Source organism: Rhipicephalus sanguineus, chromosome 5 (assembly GCF_013339695.2).
Source record: "Rhipicephalus sanguineus isolate Rsan-2018 chromosome 5, BIME_Rsan_1.4, whole genome shotgun sequence".
Taxonomy (NCBI): domain Eukaryota; kingdom Metazoa; phylum Arthropoda; class Arachnida; order Ixodida; family Ixodidae; genus Rhipicephalus; species Rhipicephalus sanguineus.
The window spans coordinates 160,145,665-160,171,435 of NC_051180.1; the positions used below are offsets into that span (position 1 = coordinate 160,145,665).

A 25,771-nucleotide genomic window follows, 5' to 3' on the forward strand; every position below is an offset into this window, starting at 1 on the left:
CAGACAGACACTGGCGCCCACTTCCAACTGTTTATTCTCAGAAACCCGCGCCGATTTATATACGTTCCGAACAAGGTAATCCATAACAGAAATTGAGTCATCGCAGAACTAACAATTCATCATGACCATAAATACAGATACAAGGCATGCGCCGTGTTTCAACGATCGTGCAAGGGAGCACCGCTTGGCGGTTAGCAGCAACATGGGCTGGCACTTGGCTGACCACTGCAGCGCTGTGGTTGTGCGCCACACTTCAGTCCAAACCACGTTTTCTTAGGAGAGCAAACAGCCGCACTGAAGGGAGACAATTGAAGCGTTTCTATAAAGAGGGCAGGTAGCCAGTGTGTTAGTGCCCCTTCCCTCGATCTAAGCGAGAAAGAAGCTATCTTTTTGAAAGATAGCATTTAGACATGTAGAGTTTTATTTGCGCTATTCATTTTGCCTCTCACTAGGGTTGGCACGTGTTCATAGGTGCTCGCATGTTTTCATAGTTCGATCGCGTTAGTGCAGTTCCGGCGCATGCCTTGTATCTGTATTTATGGCTCATGATGAATTGTTAGTTCTGCGATGACTCAATTTCTGTTATGGGTTACCTTGTTCGGCAACGTATATAAATCGGCGCGGTTTCTGAATAAACAGTTGGAAGTGGCGCCCGTGTCTGTCTGTTCGTGTCTTCGCTTCGTCCCCGTCTTCTTTGCGTCATTACAGTTTTTCCTCAAGTTATGAACCAACTAGCTCAGCAACAAGCCCTGTGGTATATGTGTAGCAATAAAAAAATCTTACCTTATACAGATGTCTTATGCTTGAATTAACTGCATAGAAACAGTTTTAAACATAGTTGTAGCATTGCATCATAAACATTTTCTTACCTGGTGTCCTTTAATAGCTCACAACTGATCTGTTCAATCGACGTCAATTTATATGCAGAGGATCGCAGCACTGTGTGTGTGTGGTGTGTGTGTGTGTGTGTGTGTGTGTGTGTGTGTGTGTGTGTGTGTGTGTGGTGTGCGTGTGTGTTGTTTGTGTGTGTGGTGTGTGTGTGTGGTGTGTGTGTGTGTGCGTGCGTGCGTGCGTGCGCGTGTGTGGTGTGTGTGTTGTGTGTGTTGCATCAGGAGTCATGATGCAATATGATGATTCTATTTGCATATATTCCATTATTCCATCATAGAATAGTCTCCCGATTAAAATTAATTTATCAACTATACCATGGTCACTTTAAAATACCATCCGAACGTTACACAATTGCCCCGTCCACGTGCTTTGATCATTACTCATCACAACAAGACAGTTAGGCAACCATTAAGTCACCTCAACGTGCATCAATATTCCTTAATTCCTCATGCTCTTTCATTGTGGAACAAGTTACCGGGAGAAGTGGTTAATGCTGACACAACACAATCGGTTTGCCCATCTTGTCACTAACCTTTCTCTTGATTTTTAAAATGCTCTTATATATTATTTATGTTCCTCATTGATGTTGAGAGTTTTGTATTTTTGCACCTTGTATTTTTTTTAGTATATATTAGGTTTGTGATATTGCCATTAACATTTATGTACCCACTCCATGCTTACTCTTCTGTTGATGTGAGACTGTTTGCGGATGACTGTGATATTCACTGGGGTAAAAAGTGTTGCTAACCATGTCTTGCTCAATGATGCTTTGTGTTCTGTTGACGAATTGTGTGAAAAATGGAACATGAAAATCAGTTTCAACAAGACTACCTGTTGGTCGATATCAAATAAGAAAGTGCCACTGCCGTTTACGTGTAAAAAACATAAAAAAGTTAAGTGATCAAGTCAGATAAAATATCTGGGTGTTACAATTACTTAGAATCTAACCTGCAACAAGCATATTAAAAATATTTGTGCTTTGTCTGAATGCAAGCTGGGTGTTCTAAGGTGAAAGTTAAGAGATGCCACACCTGAAACAAAGCTGACAGCTTATAAAACAGGAATGTGGAAAACTCTAGAGTATGCTAGTATAATCTGGGATCCATACAGTCAAAAGCTAGCTGATGAGCTAGAACAGATGCAACAAGTGGCAGCCAGATTTTATTATTCATACTACCAGATCACACAGTATTACTTCACAGGGCTAACCTCCAGACGCTGTCTATGTGCAGAGAAATCACATGCTTGAAGTTCCAGGACAAGCTGTATATTAAAACACTAAACGTAGAGATCTTACCTCGTACATGCACCCTCTAGCCAGTGTCACTGCGTATCTATCATCCATGTGCTATTTTACCCTATACTATAAAAATTGATGTATTAAAGCTTTAGGTTCTGCACCGTACAATTATCGAATGGAACAAGCTCATGAGAGACTTAAGGCCCGGTCGGCGAAAGCTCTGCAGCACTATCAATAAAGTTCTTAGCAACCAAACAAGCTCGATTCCAGTGTATTTGTTGATTGTCAATGAGCAAGAGTTTTTCAGCAACATTTGAAACTGCAGTCTTTGTGCATGGTATTGTATAATGTCTTTTACCACCCCTGTAACAGCCTGTGATGGCTTACAGTATTGTCAAAACACACACACACACACACACACACACACACACACACACTTATATACATACATGCATTACATTCATGACACAGCACCTGTGTCGTGTTTTATTCATCAAATCTGTGTTCCACTCTTGCACTGTTCAAAGAACTATTTATAGTGCTCTCACGGAGGCCTCCACAATCAAACTGCATTTTGTGGACTCAAGTATATCAGGCATTCCTGCAGTTGTCCTCAGCACACCCTACAGGACAAGGATATTTTGGTCATTTCAGGACGTCCTGAGGGTGTGTTGTGTTTTCTGAGGAGGTACGTATCAGCGCATGACCAATGCATGCAATCCGTTCTTTGTGCAGCCTTATCTCCAAAAAATCACGTGATGGCAATATCAGGCGGTGAGGTTAAACCTTTTCGGAGTAACTCTAGGCCTTTCCATAAATCACAGTGCCACGTCCTCCTCTGGGAGAGAAGTGCAAGGAGATATGACAGAAGAAAATGTCGGCCTCTTGAATCACCTGTGATGCCAAGCACAGCAATATTCAGTCGCGCAGTACGTGCCGTGCTTTACACAAACTATTATTTAATTGTTCGCACTGCTTCATTCATCAAGCTTGAAATACAGTATGCCTTTTTAAAGTGAAGCTTGTATTGGCTCACAAGTGTCGATGTCGTCAGCATTAGATGTACAAAAAAATAATCATCGTGAAGGCAGTGCATGAGCATGTATTTCTTCTCTTGTGTTTCGAATGTTCAACGGAACTTCATTTAATTAGCAAGCCTTGCTTGTCTTAGTAGTTTGGTAACATGTGTGATTTCACTGTGGTTGTTTTCCTTACTTTTTTCTTCATTCCTTTTGTTCTAAATGTTCCACTTTTCTGTGTGAAAACTGCCTCGTCCCTTTCCTGATCTGAGGCCCTGCCTCAATCAAACCAGCTAACCTGCATTACAGACATTCAGCTCCATTTAAGTTTGCGCAAATAAAACTAAACCATACACTATATATTTATCTTGTAGTTAGGATACTAAAAACAAGCTGAAGTAATAAATTAGCACTCTAAAATATGCAAAGAACTATACAATTGCTGAACAGGATTAGTGCGGCAGTGATTCCACCCCTGCACCGTGGTGTGCTAAGCGGTATTCACAGTGCTATCCTGATAAAATCAATGAAAATTGGATCAAATAGAGTCTCGGATGTCATAGAGACACGCTGCACACACCCCAGAAAGGGAATGGATAATTATTCCAACTGTTATTTCTTTCCTTGCCTTTTTCTCCCTTTTCTTTCCTATTTTTTTTTCTCTTTAGCTGTCTTGGTGTGTCCTTGTTTTCTCTATATGTCTCAGTGTAGTCGGGTCTCGTCACCTTCTATGTTTTCATCTATTCCTTACTAATTTGTTATTGATTTCTTCACTCTCCCCCTCTCTCTCTATAGTCGGTCTCTCGCCTACTATCTGTTTCTTCTGTTGCTTGAAAACTCTTTCTCCGTCTGGTTCTTCGGTGCATTTCTGTCCGTTGTTCTTCTCTCTCTATTCCCTAGCTTACTCTAGTTTTTCTCTTTATCTTTTTCTTTCTATGTCTTTTGGTTGTCTCCCTCTCTCTGTGCAGTTGTTTTGGTCGCCTTCTATCTTTTTTTTTCTCTGTTGCGTTCCTTTCTATTTCTCAGTTTCTATTTTCCTCTCTCTCCTCCTCTCTATGTGTAGCCGCGGTTTCTCGCCTTCTATCTTTTTCTCTGTCTCTTCTTCCCTTTCTATCTATGTGTCTGTTTCTATTTTTTTCTCTCTCTGTACTCGTTTCTCCCATCTTCGTTTCCCTCCTGGGTAAACCCTCAGAGCCTCTCTCCTTCTCACCCTCACTTCCCTTTCTAATAACCTTGCTGTACTGCATATACTATTCAAGGCTATGCTCTCCTCTGCAAGCGGGCCTGGATAGCCGAGTGGTTATAGTGCTCGCCTTCAAATAGTTGTTTCACTGGTTCGAATCTCGCCTCGACAAAATGTCTTTTTCGCCAAAAATTTTTTTTCTCTTTCTTCTATTTTTTTCTGTTTATTTCCTCTCTCTCTCTCTGTGCTATAGTTCTCTCGCTCATGAAGTTATGCATCGTTTGCCGGACAAATCGGCACGCGTCTTCTGGTAAAAAAGCAGAAGAGGAAGAAGGCGACGGCGATGACGAAGATGGCACGTGCTGGTTCATGGTGATGATCATTTTCTATCTACGCACACGGTCCAACCTCGACTTTAACAGCTGTGCTGTAAAAGGGTGGTTCGTCGTAGGTGGGGCCCATCTTCCAAAGCCACACTGGCCCAGGGTTGCCAGTTAGCTTCCCAGTAGTCAGTCAAATAGTTGTGCCTCCCCAAACTACCTATATTGTGCGCACATAATGGACGACAATGAAGGCGTGGCTAAGCTTGTTGCTGCATATCACCAGCCTTGCTGCAATTGTTTTAAACATACGAGGGCTATGTTTGTTTTCAAGTTCTAATTCGTTCAAGGTGAAAACCACAGCTGAAATTAAAGACGCTTATGTTTGGAACATGTAGATAACACTTTCCAGTTGCCCCTGTACATAGTCCCCACTGCAACTGAGGCATTTATTGTGGTGTTGTGCCAGCGTTCTTTATGGCCCCCACATTGAAGACAGCCACCTTTCAGCCAATTCTGTATGCCGCTCACTGTTGTCTACACATTCTGCTTCAATGTTCCTGCACTGTTGCTACACTTTGCTGTCACTCATGAAGGCTTTACCATACACAATACTCATTCAACGATGAATTTCGGCTGTATTGCTGCATGCAGAAATCAAATGACACCACGCACTTCACACATAGTGGGAGACTTAATTGTTCGAGGCATGTTTGTGTGCCCAGTGTGTGCTCGGAATTCACAACTGCTACCTCGCACGATCGGAGGACGTACGAGAGGTGCTGTGCAACACGTCTGCACACAACGTCAGACTTTCACTATGGCTTTAATCGATTAAAAAACTGATAGGACCTCAAAAAAAAAGGAGAAAAAAAAAATGAGCGCCGCTCTCACGTGCAAGGCAGGGTCACTGCAGAGTTGGTGAGCTTTTATCCTCTAAGCTCTCTCTTTCCCAGCCCTTTCGCTGTTCTCTCTTTTTCTATCTTCTTTCTTTGTGACTTTGTATCTCTTGCTCTCTCTCTGTTTATTTTTCTTTGTCTTTCTATCTTTTTCTCTCTTTTTTTCCTTTCTTGCTCGCTCTGTGCAGTCATCCCCTCACCTTCTATCCTTTTTTCTCTTCCCTTTCTCTCAATCTCTTTCTCTTCTTCCTATTTCTTTCTATTCCCATCACTCTCTGTCCTCGTTCTCCCCTCCTCCTTTCCTTTCTCCTTACACTCACATCTCTGCTCCTCATCCTCAGTTTCCCTTTCCCACCCCCTTGCTATACTATATACTATACAAGGCTATGTTATGCTCTGCTAACGTGACTGGATAGCCGAGTGGTGACAACGCTTTCCTTCTATTCGTTGGTCCGCGGATTTGAGTCTTGCCTCGCCAAGAAATATTTTTGCCGAGAATTTCTCTCTTTTTCTTTCTTTCTCTCTGTTTGTCTCTTTCTTTCTCTCTATACTCGTTCTCTCGCCCATCCGAGTTATGGCACCCTGTGCTGCAGAAATAGGCGCGCCTGTTCTGGGAGCGAAGCAGAAGAGGAAGAAGACGGCAAAGAGAGCGTGTGCTGGTTCATGATGATAATGTTCTATCTACGACATATGGTAAACCTCAAGCATAACAGCTCTATTGTAACTTTACTCTGCTGTAAAGAAAAATAGCTTTCAAGCAGATACTTTACTATGCCCTAGCCAAAGGCGAGGGCATAGTAAAGTATTTGCTTGACCTATCTGCATAGTAAAGTACCTAAAGTAACATAGTTATCTGCGTAGTGAAGTGTCTGCACAGCGTGGCATAAACTTTACTGTGAGTAAAGTTTATGCCACGCTATGATAAATGTCTCAGTTGGAGTGACGACAGTTTAGAGGTACCTGGAAAGTATGTGTAAGTGTTCCAAATAAAACAGTTGTGAATTTCATTTTGGTTGAAATTTGCGACCAAGTGGGCTTTGAAAAAAAAAGGTCGCCCTCATACTTAAGGTTAAAAAGCACATATAGTTGTGATGAATTAGCAGTGCAGTCTACACTGAGCCATAGGGGTATGTTATATGTTGTGCTTACTGGTTTGCGTGTACCGCTAGCTATCTCCTTAATATTGGCATAAAGGGAAAGTAAAAATATGCACGTTCACCTGCTTTTTTAAGGTGCAAGCCTTTATGTCTCATGTGGAGGCTGCACCGACAAAATGGCGGCAGAAAACACGGTACAAAAATATGGCACAGATACAGAAAATAATAGTACTAGAAAAAAACAAAAACTCGCAAACGTAAAATGTCCTGAAGCAGCACTGCTGCAACCAAAGCCGTGTCTGAGAACACAAGGTGCCCAACCAAATGGGGAGAGTCGGGGTGGCTGGCGACGTGTCGTATGATGCGCCGTCGCTCCTAACTCATTTCTTGTTCACTTGGTATGAACAAAAATTGGCCTAGAAAGGTAAGAATGTATGACTGATTGAATGTTAACTTTTACAGCCTATGCCAAATTACATTCGCTATGATTTTGGAATCCCTAGGTAAAAGACATCCACACGAATTCTTTGCTTATTATGCAGTAAAAGGAATTGATGCTGAGAAGTGGTGCATGCACCACGTTTAAAAGGCATTTCGCACATGCACTCTGTCATGGCAGAACTTGGCGCAAATAACACCAGAAGCTGTCGGCCACTGTTTGCAACATGTGTTGTGTATAAGACTCCATCGGCAACAAATATGATAAAAAATATTCATCGCCTTTTCCCTGTTGCCATTGCATGATTAGACACTCTGAATTGTAAGCTGAATTGTAAGCTTTCCATTGCAATAAAAAAACAAGTACGTTATAATTTGGTTGCCTGTCCATTTAAGGTATAGACAAGAACTCCTAGAAATTTTAAAAACAGAAATACAGCATCTCTAGGAAATAATCATGCCCTTCGAATCCACAGAACTCTTAAGAAAGGGCAAGTGGCCATTGTATAGCTGGTAAAATCACTTTCCTAGAGCGAAGTAGCCAGCTGCACTACATAAGCTCTCATGTTGAGTGCTTATAATCTACCAGCAGGGATGAAATTTGTCATACTTTTACACAAGTTTTCTGTTTATTTTGGTGTATTTAACATTTTAAAGCATTCATAAGATATTAACAAAATATTCAGTTTTACACATAATGCTTATTGAATCGAATACGACAGTATTCAATTTGATGTGTTATATCATTGAATATTTGCACACCCATAGAATATTTGCAGTGTCGGAATTTTCCTGGTGCGTATAATTCTCCATGTTGGCTTTACGTGTTTCCTAGAGAAAGCTTTTGTTCCATGATTTGGAATAGAAGAACGAAAACTCGTCGATGTGCTACATCGACAAGCTTTCACTCTTTTATTTCAAAACATGTTTCACCAACTAGCCCAACAGTTCACGCTTCTGTGCCATGATCATAAAACTAGTATTTTAACCAAGCCTTCATAGAGAGTGTTGTACTTGTACTACATTTGCTTATTGCAAAGCAACTGTATGGTTCACATATATTCATGCTCGACAAGCACAGTTGTGTAGCTAGGTGAATAATATAATGACCCATCTGGCCTATGACCAATGGGAGGGTGGAGGGTGGAAGAGGGGGGGGGGGGAGTTCTTAGGAGTGTACTTACAGGCTGTTAAGAGTGGACAGGCAAATTTGTCTTATTGTTGTATGAGTGGCAGAGCATGTCAGTTGAGAATAAATATGAGGTAAGGATTCGAGGCACGGGTGGTGAGAGAATGGCATGTGAACTGTTGGAAGCATTTCATGATGGGGAAGGAGTGATGTGTGTATTAGTGACCCATCTGTTGAAACTCGGAAAGGCAGGAAAGTTTCTTGAGCATTCTCTTGTGATGGTTGTTAATGTTAAATGGCTGTGACGTTGCACCTTGCCCTACTGCGCATGTGTCTGTTCCCTTACATATTTGCTGGCAAAGCCACAAATAAAGATAGATGGAAGTTAACACATATCCTGTGTTTCTTGTCGTGAGTGGTCACTTCTGCATTTTATTACCTCCCTGAAGATATGCACGTACATCTTGCCGAGTTATAAGCTTTGTTGAACTATTTATTGTATGTGGCATCGTTGACACAAGATGACAACAGGGCATATGCTAAAGCTCCTGTAAGATCACAGGCCGAAGGTAACAAGCAGCTTACCTTTGTTAGCACAAAAAGCGCGGACATTTAGGATATCACTGTTCGCATATGTTGTAAGTGCTTCAGTGGAGTCTTGTGAGATTAAAATGTGGTGCTCCCACAAAGATTTTTTTCTTTTTGTACTGTCACCAACCTGGAAAACTATGTAGACGATAGGTAAAAGAGATCAGGGTTAGGCAGAATGATGTGATGCCTGACACTGCAAATGAATGCAAGAGTACTTAATTACCATTGTATTGCAAGTGGAATATTATATTCAATATGAACCTCAGCTTGCTTTGCCATGGTGTTCCTGTGGTTGTACACCTTCTTACCACCGTGGCAGGATTGCGAGAACTAACGTCTCTGTCAAAATCTTGTGCAGGTGTGTGACACAAGCAGTCACTGTTTACAACTTCAAGGTACCTCTTACCACCTGTGGCAGTATTGCCAGAACTAACGTCTGTGTCAAATTCTTGTGCAAATGTGCAAGGGACAAAACAGAAGTGGTCACTGTTTACATCTTTAAAGTCCTAAACAAGCACACCAGACCATGAATGTACAGTGTCTGACAGCTCCAGTGGAATACACATCACGATGGCTGGAGCCATCCCTGTGTGGCACCAGCTAGCCTGTGACAAGCTGCATACTTTTGCTTGCGATAACTGTGTGGGAACAAAAAAGGGACACCGCACAAGGAAAGGCTTTTAGGCAATCTTAACGGCTTGCGGTGAGAGAATTCTGAAAAGGTCTGATGTGCCATCTTGCAATAAAGAAGCAACTTTTATACCTAGTCTGTCTTGTGTTAGTAGGAGTCTGATAAACGTAGACAGTACAAGTTCGTGGCTAGGGTAGGATGATGGTGAGGAGATGCCCTCTTGAAACGTTAACCGGCACCCCCCTCCCATCCCCTTCTTGGTTCACCGGAAGCTTTGCCCTATAGGTATTAGTTCCTTCAGTGGGTGCTCCTGAACGGCTTGTGATTGAGCTTGCTCTTACTACCTGCTTTACCCAAGTACCAATTCTGGTGTTGGATTTTTCTTGCTCCGTAGCAATTTTGAATAGAAAAAGAGGCTTCAAACATTACGCAAACAAACAGAGCGTTAAATGACTACCATGGATATTCTGCACACAGACCTCCCCTATACAATTCACTAAAGAGTCTAAATTATATGCCTGATTAAACTGTAAGAAAGCATGTAGTTTCTTGATGTTATTTTTTTTAAACAGTACAATAACTTTGCAAAAACCAGAGTGTCATCAGTGGTGCTTGATATACAGTGCATGAAGCCAGTGAATATAAACTGCAATGATGCCACCAGAAGCATTAGCAAAAGTAAATTCACCCTGATATAAACCTCATTCTGCATTAGGACTGTCCAGGCATTATTAACAAAGTATATTCAATAATTTCATTACTTCTAATTGCCCCATTTGCATAATCCTATCTCATCCATAGCATGCTGTGAATCCAATAATTATTGACCTATGAGGGGTATTACTAAAGTTGCCAGCTCATTTAAGGTACCTGCTAGCCCCAGTGCTAACCTCATTAAATTGGAGGCTTTAATAAGTACTGCGTTGTGTTAATTCCTTCAAGAAATTTTTAGCATCCCCTTCATAGCTATTTTTTAAAGATTTGATGATGCATCTCCCCATCTGATGACAGGCACTTGCCTAATTACCACCCCATCTTTCCAACAAGCAGCCCCTGTAAGATGCTTCAACGCATGCTATCATCGCAGGTCACCATAAGTTTCCTGAAACCACCTTGCTTTTAGTTCTGGCACCGCATGGCTTTCGTAAATCATTTCTTGCAAAGCGCAACTTGCTTCCTTGACAAACTGCACCTATAATTTTTTACCATTCTTCAATAGCTATTTTTCTTGATTACTCGAAAGAACGCAATAATGTGAACCATAAGCTACTACTTTTCAGAGAAAATTAATGAAATATAGATGATCATCTCCTATACCTAGCCTGGGTATATACTTCGTTAATAATCATTTACATTTTGGAGCATATATATGTGATGGCACGAAATCTGGAGTACCCATGGAGTCTGTCATAGGCATTTCGCACTTTTTTAAAGGTGTCATGCAACAATTTTGAATTAATCCTGCAATAAATTAGAAGAATTACTGCCTTGCCAATCGCTTGTAACATTTTTTTTTCACAGAGTAAATTGATAAGGGCTCATTACAGAGGCTGGAGTTGGTGGTGATGCTGTCCGCCGCATCACCACTAATGAGACAGAGGACGGCGCGTGTATAATTAAGGCCCACACGCGCGCGCGCGTACTATGTGTGCTTCACCGCAATATACTTTGTGCACTTCACCGCATGACACAACTGTGTTGCGGCAATGTTGACTTTTAGAAAGACGTTTAGGTGTCGGGAATGTAAGCTAGACAATGCTCCTAACAATAAGATTTCTATTTTATTTCCGTTTTCATTTGTACACAACTACCTAAAGAGGCACTGCTTATAAAACCGATTGTCATAATCGGCGACAGCATATATGTTAAGCCACTCGACAATAACGCCGGGTGAACGCCGGTTCATATCCCGTCGCTTCCAGCTTGCGCATTCCATATCTGTCACGCGCAGTTACTCAAGACGAAGCTTAAATAAACGTGTTGGTCCAAGTAATTCGCCCAAATGACAGTCCAACTGATAGCGATCGATCCTCGATCACGCAACACACGCACTTCTACCACACATCCACGCACGCCACAACACTAGTTGTGCATCAAAGAGACATTCACAAATCGCATAACACATGGCCTTTATTTCATGCTCGTACAGCTCGTTATCATTGCTTATAGATTTGGCGGCCAACATTTCGGGAGATTGGCGTTACCTGCTAAGCACCGCGGAGAAGCTCCCTCCGCTCATAAGCGTCCACTGAACACGGTGATATCGTAGAACTGGCAGAACTAACAAAACGGCAACGACATGCAGATGAATCGCTTTCTACAACACTCTTACACAATGCGACCACGGGCAGAGGCGGTTCTCGCTAGTGCACACAGCTCACTGTCAAAATCTACACCAACAACCAGCACGGAGAACAAACTACCATAGAGTTTCTCACAGTTAGTGGGAAACTCTATGGTTACCGTACCAACCGTACCCCGTAAACCGCCTAAAAAGTATTTCTAGCCCAGCGATTCAGCGATTCTGCCGCCACCTACTTATACACTTCAAGCCAAGTCAAGCCGGTTTTAAGCGGCTATATGGGTGCGCCGAACGCTTTCGCCACATTTTGTCTCGTACGCCCAGGGCGACCCAACGCCGGCCCTTTGCAAGGGACGTACATCTCCCGTGTTCCTCTGTGTGTATTTATTGTATTTTTGTAATATTTGCCTGGTGTTTCTTTCTTTGTTTTTTGTAATTATGTTTTTCCTTGTTTGTCGTATGTGTGCCCTTCAGGAGCAAGGACCGAATTTTTGCCTGCATTACGCTTTAAGTAAATTTTGAAAACTAGCATTTCCGCTACAGGGCACCCGTCAAGGAGAAAGGCCACTTTACCTAATGACAGAAATACAAAATAAACTTGGCACGTTGTGTCCTTATCTGTTCCCACATTTTTTTTTCTTCCAACGGTGTCTCCAATGCTCTTCAACCGTGTCCAGGTTCTCTGCTGTGATCCAATCCCTGTACCACCTGCCCATGTTCCGGCGCCTGGTGCTGGCCTTTGAGCCACTCCAGGCATCTGTGCGGGACGGTCGGCCGCTGCAGGAGCAGCGCAGCGTGGGTCTCATGCTGGAGCTGAGGGCCCTGTTTGCGCTGCTGGCCGCCTCGCGACGCAAGTACGTCAACCCTGGCCGGGCTCTCGAGCTCCTGCGAGATGCCTTCGTCGGAACGGCAGGAGGGGCCGGCGGATCTCAGGTACGCCTTGCAACGATGTCTCTGCTGTGATAAATCATATTTGTTGTGTCTGGAACAGATTGAAAGTGGGAAAATTTTATTGTGATAGCAACGATACGGACACTTGAGATGAATTTTTGCCGTTGCTGTGAGGCTTTGTATAACACTATAACCTCATGATAACAAAGTCACGTCTGACATGAAAATAACTTCGTTATATCCGAAAATTCGTTATAAACATGCCTTCACAACCCTGTTTGTATGACAGGACTATTCTTCATTTACTTCGTTATAACCGATAATTTGGTATATCCGTTTTAGTTATATTGAGGTTTGAGTGTAAAAGGGCAGTAATATCACTCCACACATCATGGAGTGAAAGGTTGCGAGGGCGGCTGATAATTGCTGCTCAAGCAGAGAGGAAGCCTGCTGGCCACTATGCGAGTGGCCCCGGGTCTTGTTAGGGATGGCTCCAGCAGGAACTGCGTGTTGACTGTTTTAGAGTGCAGTAAGCACAACGAGCGAAAAGAATGGCGGAGACCCAGCTGTGTCTGCGTCCTTCTTTTGAGTCCTTGTTCCTGTGGTGTGCTATGAAAGTGAACGTGCAGTTCCAACACGCCCAAGCATACGCTCTTCCAAGGAACTGCATGCTTTTGATAGGCCAGGTGCAGTCGTGCATGCCCAATCTTGACAGGGATAGCAGACGGTTCATAATTTTGTAGGTACCGTTTTGCTCATCACGCTGTTTGGTTGAAGTGATCGACAGCACGAAGGTCGCTTTGCTTGCTGCAGTGGCCGCATTTGCTCATGCCAGCGTTTCGTTAAGCAAGGCTTGTTGCTAAAGGAGGGAGCTGCTAGCTTTACTTTGTATAGCGTTCCAATTCAATTCGTTGTGATCGCATTCATTGTATTGTCCTGGTGGTGGAACTTTGACTTCTTTGACAACTGATATAGAGTATTAATGCAGACTTGTTGGTACATACCGAACATCTGAAAACAGCGTTAGGATGGGACAAAAAAGAAGCAACAAGGTGAAGCGCTTCATCTTGTCGCTTCTTTCTTTGTCCCGTCCTAGTGCTGTTTTCAGAAGTTCTTTGACAATTTCACATGTAGAAAAACTTGGAAAGAGTAAACCCCAAACAAAATATGAGTGCATGTACGATGCTCGTGCATTGAAATGCAATGGCAAATTTTTTAGTACTATGTCTGGTATGCGCAATAGCTCAAATAACCGTGTCATTTCTCCGTGAATGTGGCGGCTAAAGGTAATGTCGGTTCTGACGTAAGTGTTTCAGTCGAAATTCTGCTGATACTATAACAGTAAGTGAGGACGACGGAAACGAATGTATGGGCATTATTTAGACCCAAATTGTTGAATTTCGATCCACGAGCACCGTACACTGCTATATCCAAAAATGAAATGCAGCCTGTACAGCTTAGACCATTTACAACGTAACCGCTTGCAGTGCAGGACTGGCTGTAATGTGGTTTTTTCGGACTCCCGTTTACCCTCCCATAGAACTCCATGTATACGCATACAGATTATTGTGCAGTATCCTGAGATGAAACACTGGTTATAATGTGGCTACCGGCAAATTCTCGGAGAAGTGGGTGGGTGGTGGGAGGAGGGGGACCGGTTGCATAGGCGAAGAAGAAGCCTTTGCCCCCTTTGCTTCGGCCGCTCATCATGCGCGCTCCTCTACGAACGGGCACCTGTGTCCGCATCAAGTGCGCGTTACCGCTGTTTGTCCCTTCGGTTTTCTGTTGGAGAGTTGCGCCGTCGTAGAGCGCAAATATCGCACGTGTGACCTTGATTCCCCTGTAAGAGACAATGCTTTATGAGACGCGATCGCTTGAGCTTTTGCCTTTGCAACCAGCAGGCGGACTTACAAGCTTGGAAGACTTTTTCAGGATAGTTGCTGCGGCTGTTCTCCTGACCGCGAATCGAAACTTCGTTTTACGCGTGCTTCGCTCTGTTTAGCTCACGAGTGCGATCTCTTCTACACACCATCTCCATGTCTCGGGAAAGCTTCTCGAGATGGCATGTCAAGTTGCAACCCACACACTAGGCCTAACGAGCGCTAGTTGCCTCTTTGGTAGTGGCGGCGGACTATCAAAGTTGCGGTTTGGTGCCGAGTCAAAGTCAACGAAACATTTTGCACTTGTTGCATTTACAGTGAAACCTCGGTGATACGAATCTCACGGGACCAGCAAAAATATTCGTATCATGCGAAATTCGTATCACCAGAAAGCATGGAAAATTAGCATGCGACCAAAGAAAGCTGGCGTACATTTTCATTTATTGTTTTTCAGAGCCGCAGCGTCTGGAAGAATCCTGAATGATTGTCAGTTAAGTTTTTAGATGTCGGCAATCCCACCAGCACTCGTAAATATACGGCCCGTACGCGCGTATCAGGTGCGTTGTCACCCGCGACAGCAGTAGCCCCTTCCAAATTTTAGTACGCTTTTTTCCATGACACCGGAGTACTGCAGCAAAAGTAACTAAAGAAGCGCTTTGACGCGATGGATCAAGGCCACAAAATTACAAAACCACGGTCCTGTGTTATCATTTTGTTATTGTGGAGATGTTGGGGATGTCTTTTGGGAGATTTACGGCGGTGCCCGCACAAGTGCGACCTCAACGCTCGCGCATATTGACACTGTGAGGCCTGACTCCTTCGCCGTGCAAGACCGTCCTCGCCTTCTTTCGGTCCTCGTCCACCTTTCATAGGATATCTGATACGCAAGGCAGGTACGTGTAAACACAGTACAACGACAGCAGCCCGCGTCGACACGTTAGAAAAAAAAAAGCATGGCGCTAATGTCCTCTGTAATCTCAACGCGAAGGCACACGGAGGCACATGAGGGCCTCAAAGATTCACGCACACATTCTCAGAGGCTGTGACGCATCTCTGAAGGTTTATTCTGACCGTAAGAAAAGTGTTTTTCTTACACCGTGATTCTGACGATTTGGCGGTGTGTCGCGCATGCCCACGCTTGCGTTCCCGCGCTTGCACGTGCTTGGTGCGTCTTCCGCGACAGCGCGGACAGCACCTTTTTGTACCTGGGTGGTAACGTACGTTCGTATCAAGCGTCGCTGGGTGAAAATCTGTTCGCAACAACCGCACTCCATTACACTGCAGCCAATGGGCCTTGGCCGGGACCAACGAAAAATTTGTATCACCCCGAAATTCGTATGAGCTGTGATCGTATCACCGAGGTTTCACTGTAGAAGGGCTGACTTACACCTTCAACGAAAATGAGGGCGTGCGTGTGCAACACTTGAGTGGTTGTTCGTGGTCAGCACTGTTTTCGACATCGCGCACGCGCCCGGAAATTTTTTTTTTTCTCCCCCTACATTCGTTATGTCTGCACTGCAGGTCTGCGGATGCAAACTTACGTCCCAGTTACAAGCCTCGATGGTCGGAATCGCGGCTGCCTATTTGTAATGTTTTGTACGCATGCAGCCTTTCAAAAATGTTTCGGTTATACGCAACTCCGGCAACTTACGTTATAAGTGGTCTATGCTGTATTGTGTTTTGCTCCAATAGTGGCACAGCACCACCACTTGGGTGCTGCGATGCTAGAGTTCAAGCACACCTGTAAAACGCCCGAAAGTTGCGTTGAACAGCCTATCTTTGTACTGCGAAGATTCAGTTGCGAATGAGTCTGTTGCACTGCTTAAAGTGTCAGGCATACACTTGAATCTTACTGTGCACTCAGTGTAGGAACTATTTCCTGCAGGGTCCCAACAACCAGCAGCTGCAACACCAGCAACAACAGCCGCAGCAGCAGTTGTCGCAACAGCAGCAGCCTCAGCAGCAGCAAGACGTGTCCGAGTTCACGCACAAGCTGCTCGAGTGGCTGGAGGATGCCTTCCAGCTGGCCCACTGTGCCAGCCCAGGCTCGTGAGTGAGCGAGGCACTTGTTGCATGTGTCCCACGTTGTTTGTTACTGGGGTATTCCAATTGGTACGGAATTTCATGTTGCCTAAATGACTAAGTGCTGTTAAACATCGCTATAATGAATTTTGAAATAGCCAGCTTCTCAGTATGACAAAGCATTTAAATTGTTATAACCCTATGTCCAGGCAGAGAACACTGTATTTTCAACCTCAGTATATGGAAATGTGCTTTTCTGCCATTTTAATGTGACGAAGTTTTGCAGCTTCTGCATAGAAAGACTGAGGCAATAGAAAACTTTTACTGGTGCCGGTGGATAAATGGTCAAGTTACACTTGGTTTTCTGAGAATGTCTCTAAGTTGTGGGCTGTGTAACAGTGAGCGGCGGGCTTTTGTAGCAGAACAGCTTCTTTTTCGTTAGTGGCTGGTGAGTCCATTGGATGCTGTTCTCTCTGCCCCCGGACTGAGGTAGACAGAGAGCATGCACGCTGTACTCTGTCTAGCACATCGTACTGCTAGCTTTGAAGGGGATTGATTGCATTTGGCGGTTATCGAGCTCAAAATGTGGTCGTTGGCTCCTAGTTTCAACAAGATAGATTTTTTCATGTTATAGAAAAGTAGTTTTGTCTTTTTTTATTGCTCTCTTGTTTCAACATTTCTTGCAGCACCTTCGGTCTAAAATAAGATTCCTTTGGCGACTAAAACCTTGGATAAAAATGTCGAAACTAAATGAGTGAAGTCTCAGTATAATGAGAAGTAAATTGCCAGTTTTACTGACTTTCATTGGCATAGCCAGGCAAGGGGGTTCAGATCCATTTAGAAATGTTTACGTTATGTACAGGTGGTGGGTGGCAATTGCTGGCTCTGTAGTCCCCGAGACAGCACTCGCAGAATAAATTTACTGACGGACATTACTCGAAAGGAATTCGGAGAAATTTGGAAGGTTCCCACGTGACCAAAAAAATGTTTTCTCCCGAAATATTCGAACAGTTCACTGTTTGCAATGCAGCAAATCATCGCAGTTTTTTTTTCGAAGACATTTGAGATGTTCACCAAACTGTCTGGGACATTTGGTGCGCACTGTCCCAGTAGGGGGCAATAATGGATAAAACAGTTATTTTCGGCTATCCTTTCAACTTCATTATACAATAAAACCTCGTTAACCCGGATCACACGGGACCGGCGAAAATGTCCCGAGTTAACCGAATTTCGGATTATCGAATGGACCATGAAAACAAAAGGAGAATGTGCTCGGCACAGACATACCTTTCTTTCATGAAAAACTGCGTTATTTTTGTCTGCCTCGTCGTCGGAATTTGTGCTAGAACGATCTTCAACCCCATCAGGTGGTGGTGCGCACGCTCGCTGTCGTGGGAACCGACACAGAACTCCTAGAGGACAGCGAGGGCTTTGGCGGCCTCCTGCACAGTGTGATGTCGCGTCGGCTCATCTTGACTGTCATCATCGGAACAGTGATTCTGATCCTTTTCAAGCACTTCCGATAATATGTCATCGTCAGTCAGCAGACCAGCAACGGTGACGTAGTCTACAATCTGGACGCCACTAGGAAGGAGAGACCTATTTGCTGTTGAGAAACACCTGCGTTCACGTCATTCAATATCATCACCTTTCTTGCTAGATCATTTGCTGGCTGCTGTTGCCGCTTCACTTTGGTGACGGTTGCCACCACCATGAAGCGCGGCGGCGGCGGCAACGCGCACAAGCACAAGCACAGCCCGAGAATGCAATATGCACGAGCTCGCACGCTACGCGCGAAGTCACAACACAAAGAAACCAGCAGCAGTAGGCATAGGCGTAGACACTGGATGCGCCGGCGGCCCAAGCGCTTCTGCTGGGGGGTGACTAGCGCCACCTAGCCACTTCCCCCCTCTCATTCACTATCATCATGATCATATCCTGCTGGAGTCGTTCGTTCGGTTTCGGTTTCTCCAAAACTCTGGTTCCGCCGTTGATTACGGCAAGCAGCGAGTGCTTGAACCTCCAAGCCACCGAGATTGCGCGACTCAAAGCATCGAGTCCCGACTCCGGAGTTGTCCAAGTTAACCGGTGCGCGGCTAAATCCCTCCGGATTAACGAGCATTCAACACCATTGAAGTACACACAGTTTTGCCGGGACCGCGCCGCGAGTCCGAGTTAACCGAATTTCCGAGTTAACGAGATCCGGATAAACGAGGTTTTACTGTAATGGGAATCATGAAGAGCTCAAATAAGCAGGAAAAAAAAAAGATTTTTTGTTCTCTTCCTTTTGCAGCATACCTCGTATGGAGCAGACGAACCCAATGCTTGACCTTTTCTACGGACGCTTTCGGTGTGAGGGTGAAAACGAAGGTGAGCAATCTGCGTGCTTGGATTGTGTGCCCTTTGGCAAAGACTTCGTTTCGTTGTGATAGCAATTATGGAGGACTCTGTGCCAAAGTTTGCTGTCAGTATCACCACGATGTTCTGTGCAAAGTCCAAAAGTGAAAAAGATCCTATCGCCATACAATGTGAGGCAGGACGGTGCCTTGAGGGGAGTGTGCACCTCCCTCTCCAGTCGGGCCAGTCGTGTACAGAGTTGCACGCCCCATCTTGTAGGTAATCTGTGGTGAGCTCGAGACTCTGAGAACCAACTTGGCTGGTGGCATTGCCTGGGCCATCTCAATGGATGCCTAGGGTTGGAGTTCGTCTCCTCTCAATGTTTCAGAGATGCATTTTAAGAGGCCGGCAGTGTAATATGTTGGCTGACTTCTCTACGTAAGCTGTTCATTGTGCGAGCGTTGTTACAGGAAGTGTGTGTGTTCGAGTGAGACAATGAATCAAGGACTGTGAACGTCGCTCTTTGTGGTTGTCTTTCAAGTTAAAATTGCTGTTTTTCGGGAGAAACGGCATCCTTTTTTTTTCTTTGCATAGATGTGAATTATCTAAAAAGTTGCCGTTTTGCCACAAGGGCGAAGCAGTGATTGCGATAGCAACAAATTAGAATGTTATATGAAGTAATGCTAGCAGCTTAACTCCTTTAGCATCCTGATCTGGCCTATTTCAAAGAAATTCTGGCAGAAAGAAATGTGGTCGCTGCCGTGAGCGAAGCGACCTCTGTATTGACTATCACTTCAGTGAAAACCGAGCAGTGAGACCAGTATGTACAGTAAAAGCTCGTTAATTCGGATTTCTAGGGACCGGAAAAAATGTCCGAATTAACCGAATGTCCGAATTATCGAATGGCCGAAATAAACACAATAAATGCACGAGTTTTTTCAACATACCTTTACTTAACGAAGTAATCGCGGATGCTTGTCTGTTTTCGAGCAGAAATTCGCGCGGACACAATTTTTCTGAGCCCTTCAAGGTGCTCAGCAGCTCGCATGATGTCTGCAGTACCGCAAAAGTTTCACCCGTCATCCACGCTTTTCGTTTGGCACGGTAATCAACGGGAAGATCGTTGATGTTCTTAAAGCAGCGTGGCCTTTGCACCTTTCCGATAACGAGAAGCGGAAAGCGCTCTGTTCCCGTCACGTTGGGGGATATAAGTACGGTTACTCGTTCCTTGCTTATTGCCGCCGATTGAAGGATCCCCTTTCATCACTCTTCATCACTTCTTGTCGGGAGAGCCCGTTATTCAGAGCACGCAAAATTTCTACTTTGGTGGTGAAGTCCTTGGTCTCGTACTTGGGCCGCTTCGCCGGCGTTGCCATCGGCGGAGAGTGCGGTCGCACGAGAAGTCTGCACAAAAGCACCAGCAACGATCAAGCTAAAGGAGCCGTACTGAAACGTTCCTCGATAAATCGGCGATCAACGATGCAGCACACCAACGGGAACAAAGCAACAAAACCCACACGCGAAAAAAAGGCGTTCAACCAGTCTCAATCCAAGCCAAGTCGATAATTGATGTCCATGGCGATGCTGCGTTGGAGCTTCACTTTTGTTTCGAATTGTTCTTTTTTCGTTTTTGAGCCTCGCCAGCGGCCCGAAAGTCGCCGAATTATCCGATTTGCGGTCAAATCTGTCCGAAATAACGAGCGCCCAGTCTCATAGAGTGATGCGTATATTTACAGGGACCAGATGACGTGTCCGAATTAACCGATTTTCCGAATTAACGAGAGTCGAATTAACGAGCTTTTACTGTACAAAGATGTAATAAGCCCGTGACAGATGATTCCAGTCAAGATGGGGCACGCGCAACCATGCCCGGCTGATCAAGGTACATAGTTTCTGCTGGAGCCATGCAGCCCCCTGCAGGGCTGCCGCTTTCCCCACGGGCCTTTTACGTGACGAAAGACAGATGGCGCACTTCCTCCCTGCTTGGGCCGCAATTGTTGGTTGCCCTCACACATTTTCACTTGCACGTGAAACATAACGATGCATGGGGCGATGTTATTGTTGGTTTGAACCTCACGCTGACACCGTTGATGACGGCAACTGCGAAAATGTGCCAGTAGTGTCCACATAATTGCTACTGCAATGAAATGTCCCTGGCTGCAAATCACGTACAAAAATGCAATGGTGAATTCTATGTATAGCGTGAATGTGTGTCGAAAATATTGCTGAATGTTCAGACTTGGAGGGATTACTTGAATTGGTCCTCTTTCTGTGTGTGTGTTGTGTAGGTCGACACTTCTCACGAGAGGAAGCATTTGGCCAGTACCCTCTCCAAGTGAATGGCTTTAGCGACATCCATGACAGCCTGGAGGCGGCCACCACTAGTCTGGAACCCGAGAGTGCTTCGTCGACCTCACCTCGGCGACTAGGCCAGGAGGTGAGCTCACCCGTGACGCATTTAACGGATTGTCTCTGGCTTGGTTTCTGGCTTGAGGGAAATCACTGTGCGATTCATTTGTTTTTAAATTCGAAATCTGCAATTGTAAATGCAAGTATTTCTAAGAGTAGTTTTTGACGGTTTTAGGCCTGTCAGCTGAGAGTTCGCAAACATGAAATTGGAGCACCAATGGAATCACTTCATCGTGGCAGCGGCGGTTAATATAAAACACAAATACATAACGGAGTATGCTATAGGTCACTCGGAGAGCCAGAGCTCCTCTCAATATGCTGCTGCCAGTTGCTCCCCTGAAATAGTGCTAATTATTATGTAACTAACTCCTTATTCCTTTTTAATGCTTCTTGTCCGCAACTCTTTCTAAGGATCGGAGCAATGACAGAAGCTTGCTGTTCTTGAATAGGCTCGCATCCAAACGTTGTTTCACTGTAGGGGTGAAATTAGCTTTTTATTATGCTAAAACTATTCAAAACAGTAATCTCTCTTCTAGGCACACTCAGTTGGCTTTGCTTCTGAAACTAATTGATTCATGTTCATACCAGTCTGAGAAATTAGTATAACTTGAGTGCGAAATTCTAGAGCCGGTGCAAGCGCGTGCCAAACTGCATCGCTGTGCCTTCTGACAGGTTCAGGACTAGGTTCGAGAGCATGTACAGCGCATGCGCGTCCTTTTTCACCTGTCTGTCAGTCCGCTCGTTCACTCACTACAACTGCATGATGATGAGTTAATATCGTCATACTTTTTGAAACGTGGTGTTGATAAATATTTGACTACGCTGCTTGAGCTAATTAGGTGCCACAGATAAGCCTCATTACTAATTTTTAATGTGATGAAATTCTCTAGGTAATTTTTTTATACCTTTATGCCCATAGAGCACCATGCATTTTCAGCCGCAGAGTTAGCGCAACACAAAGCAAGGAGTGGTCGCAAACAATCGCATGCAACCACTAACCACTGGCGTTTGTGGTAATTTCAGTTTATTGCCTCAGTGTTTCTTTGCTGCAGCAATGAAACTTCATCATATTGAAGTTACAGATAAACTTGCCTCGTAATATTGAGGATGTGGTGTTCAACGAACGAGACGTAAGAAAGAGATAAACACTTTGGGTATGTAGAATTTCATTATCCCCTTCAGGCGCGAATTATGGTGCACTGTCAGCAGATGCGTCCAATTCGCATAGCATAATTCCAAGGCACCCACTATTATCTCCCAAAAAAGAAAATGAAGGAAAGTGTTTTGTGTGAGTTTCAGTATTCATGTTAATTAAAGTAATTAAATATCTAATTATTCTGCAGTCAGTCACCTTCAATTCTTGCATAAAAAGAATCAAATATTAGGACCAAAATACATGGCTAGTGTGTCTTGTGGTTGCATTAATTTCAGCCAAAGAAAAATAATACTCTCGATGTTAGCCCTCGAAGGCGGCGCGCCGAACGATCGTCGAACATGGTAGTGTCTCCAGCAGAGTGATCTTCTGCAGCCATATGCAGCACAATGAAGTTAAATGACCGCTAGTTGTCCACGCAGAAAGCTTGCACAAATGTGCACACTGCGTTTCAGGCCAAACATGCGGAGTGTTATGTGCCTCCATAGTTGATGTGTGCAATTGTACATATGGCCGCTGAAGCGGTTATATTGGAGACCGTTATACAGTGCAGACCACTTATAACGTAACCGCATATAGTGCAGGACCAGTTATAATGCGGTCTTTTTTTACTCCCGTTCACCCTCCAATAGAACCGCATGTATACGCATACCGCTTATTGTGCAGTCCCCCAGGATGAAATACCGTTTATAATGCGGTTGCGGGAAAATATTTCTGACAAACGCGGTAGCGAGTGCGGTTCTCAAAGGAGGTACGCCGCTGGGGAGGGAGCGACGAGGTCGCTACGAAGGCCGAGGGCACGCACAGTGAACGAACGAGGGGCGGAGGGAGGAAAAAGACCGCGGCAGCGCTGTGCGGGCTCGCCGAGTGGGGAAGGATGGTGGTTGCCTAGGCGACGGAGTAGCCTTTGCACCAGCGGCGGCAAGGCGGCAAGGCTCCGCGGCCGCTTGCCGGCAGCGCGTTACGCGTGGAACGTACGATCGCGTCCTCATCAAGTGCGCTTTAAAGTAAGTTTCCTGTCGGGAAAAGCGTCGTCGTTATCACACTTGCTACAGATATCGCGTTTGCGACCTCGTCCGCAAATTGAAAAGTTTTGCGGCTTCATGACGCGAACTTTCGCCTTTTCTGCCAGTGCGCGGACTTAAACGAGCTTGGCGGGCTTTTGTCGCCGTTGATCTCCCGGCCGCGAACACAAACTTCGTATCACGCGCGCTGTTCTTAAGTTAGTGCTTGAGTGCGATCTTTTCGACGTCCGATCTTTATGTTGTCTTGGACAAACTATCCACGACAACATGCTGAACGGCACACTAGGCCTAATCAGCGTTGGTTGCTATTCGGTAGCGGTCGCGGGCGATAAAAGTTGCGGTTTGGTGCGGAATCAACGAAACTTCTTGCGATGGCTGCACTTGAAGGGAAGAGAATCATATAGTTAATGAAAACGAGGGCATGGTTGGCACATGCAACTCTCGAATTGTGGTTCCGGATTCGATTGCAATGTCTTGGACATCGCGTGCGCGCCCGTGAAATCGAACGATCGGTACCGCTCAGCACGTGAAATTTCGGTCGCGATTCGACATGGCTTTGTGTAATGCGCCTACCTCGAGGTGGCCTGAAACGTAGTCGGCGAATTTCCGCGATGGCACTTTGTTTTGTTTGCTTTTTTCCTTTCCCCCGTGTTCATTTCGTTGGCAATGCAGGTCTTTGGCGGTTAATTTTTGAACATTCGGACATTTAAGTGGTCGTAAGCGCCCCAAATCGCATATGTCGATTGTCGGACACGCGAGGCTACATGCTCAACACGTTTTGCGCAAGTGCAGCCTTTGAAGAAGGTTGTTTTGGTTATAGTGCGGTACCGCTTATAGTGCGGATATTCGCGACTCCGGCGACTTACGTTATAAGCAGTCTATACTGTATTGACATGCTTAATGGAAGCCTGCACAAATGTGCACACTGCGTTTCAGGCCAAACATGCGGAGTGTTATGTGCCTCCATAGTTGATGTGTACAATTGTACATATGGCCGCTGAAGCGGTTATATTGGAGACCGTTATATTGACATGCTTAATGGAAGCCTGCACAAATGTGCACACTGCGTTTCAGGCCAAACATGCGGAGTGTTATGTGCCTCCATAGTTGATGTGTACAATTGTACACATGGCCGCTGAAGGGGTTATATTGAAGACCGTTATATTGAAATGTTTAATTATGTGACCTTCAAGCATTGGCACAGCAAGCCACAACAGGCTGTCGAATAAGAGGCCCTGTGCTGGCATGCTGGAGGTATCAATGTTGTTTTACACTTTTATGAAGGAATCTTGTTTTATTAAAGGTGTTATGTCAGACAGAACTTTGTTGTTAGATTCAACTCGACAAACTACAAAATCTTTGCTTGAAGAGCTGCACTGTCTTGAAAAAAAAATTGTCTTTTCATCTTTTGCTTACATTGCAGACATGGTTTACGAAGCTTCCACCCGTGCTAGTGTTCGAGCTGTCTCGATTCCGTTTCAATCAGCAAATCAACAAGCCCGAAAAGATCCATCATCGGCTAGACTTTCCAGAGTTGCTCTACATGGACAGGTATGTCTGTTTCTGAACTCTCAATGCTCCCTCAATTAGCAATGAACAATTTTTTGTAGTCTGTCATGGTTATAAATGTTCACTTGTGATTGTTCGTGCTTTTATTGCTGCCCGTATTAGTATCTGCTTCTGTACAGACGATCTTGGATGCATGAAACATGGGTATATCGAATTATTTTGTATGTCTAACGATTGTAAGAACCCTTTCAAAGTCCTATGTAAAGGTACTGCGCTGTACTTCTTGTTCTAAATGAGCTCTAAAACCCTTAAATCCTTAACCCCTTAAGTGCTGATTAAATTTTCAAGAATTGTTCCAAAATTGCCAAATTTTTTATGATGTGAAATGCTTCAGCAACATGTTCAAAACAGAAAAAAAAAAACTTGCGAAAACAGGTTACGGCTTATAAAAATGCTATATTCATCATATTTCGCACTGTTGTGTAATACCCAGGCCCATAATCAGGAATTTTTTTCAGGGGAGGGGGGGCACTTGCTGAAGGCCTTAAAAAACATATTTTTGTGATTTATTTTTCGTAAAACACCCCCCTCCATCAGAATTTCAGGAGGGGGTGCCTAGACCCCCCCAACCCTGGCTGCGGGCCTGGTAATAACCCATACCTGGGGCATTTGATCGTTATTCCGAAAGAAATTTCTGCAGCTCCAAAAAGTATGGGTTCCATTTGATCTCTCGTGGACAAAATGTACTATTCCTCAATAGTTCTAGGATGAGGCTACCATTCTTGTGGTAGCGTTCAGAGCACGG

The 25,771-nt window shown here is 44.6% G+C and overlaps 1 protein-coding gene across 2 annotated transcripts in view; it reads left to right on the forward strand.

Moving 5' to 3' along the window:
• LOC119394387 (ubiquitin carboxyl-terminal hydrolase 25) overlaps window positions 1-25,771 on the forward strand; it is a 92,512-nt gene that overhangs the window by 25,066 nt on the left and 41,675 nt on the right. Inside the window, exons 5-9 of one of the 2 annotated variants that reach the window (XM_049415770.1) lie at window positions 12,418-12,673; window positions 16,412-16,560; window positions 18,827-18,903; window positions 21,159-21,307; window positions 24,881-25,008. In XM_049415770.1, the coding sequence (XP_049271727.1) occupies window positions 12,418-12,673; window positions 16,412-16,560; window positions 18,827-18,903; window positions 21,159-21,307; window positions 24,881-25,008 (759 nt within the window). Of the gene's footprint in view, window positions 1-12,417; window positions 12,674-16,396; window positions 16,561-18,826; window positions 18,904-21,158; window positions 21,308-24,880; window positions 25,009-25,771 lie in introns of both variants that reach the window. The other variant, XM_037661684.2, reaches the window with a different exon arrangement.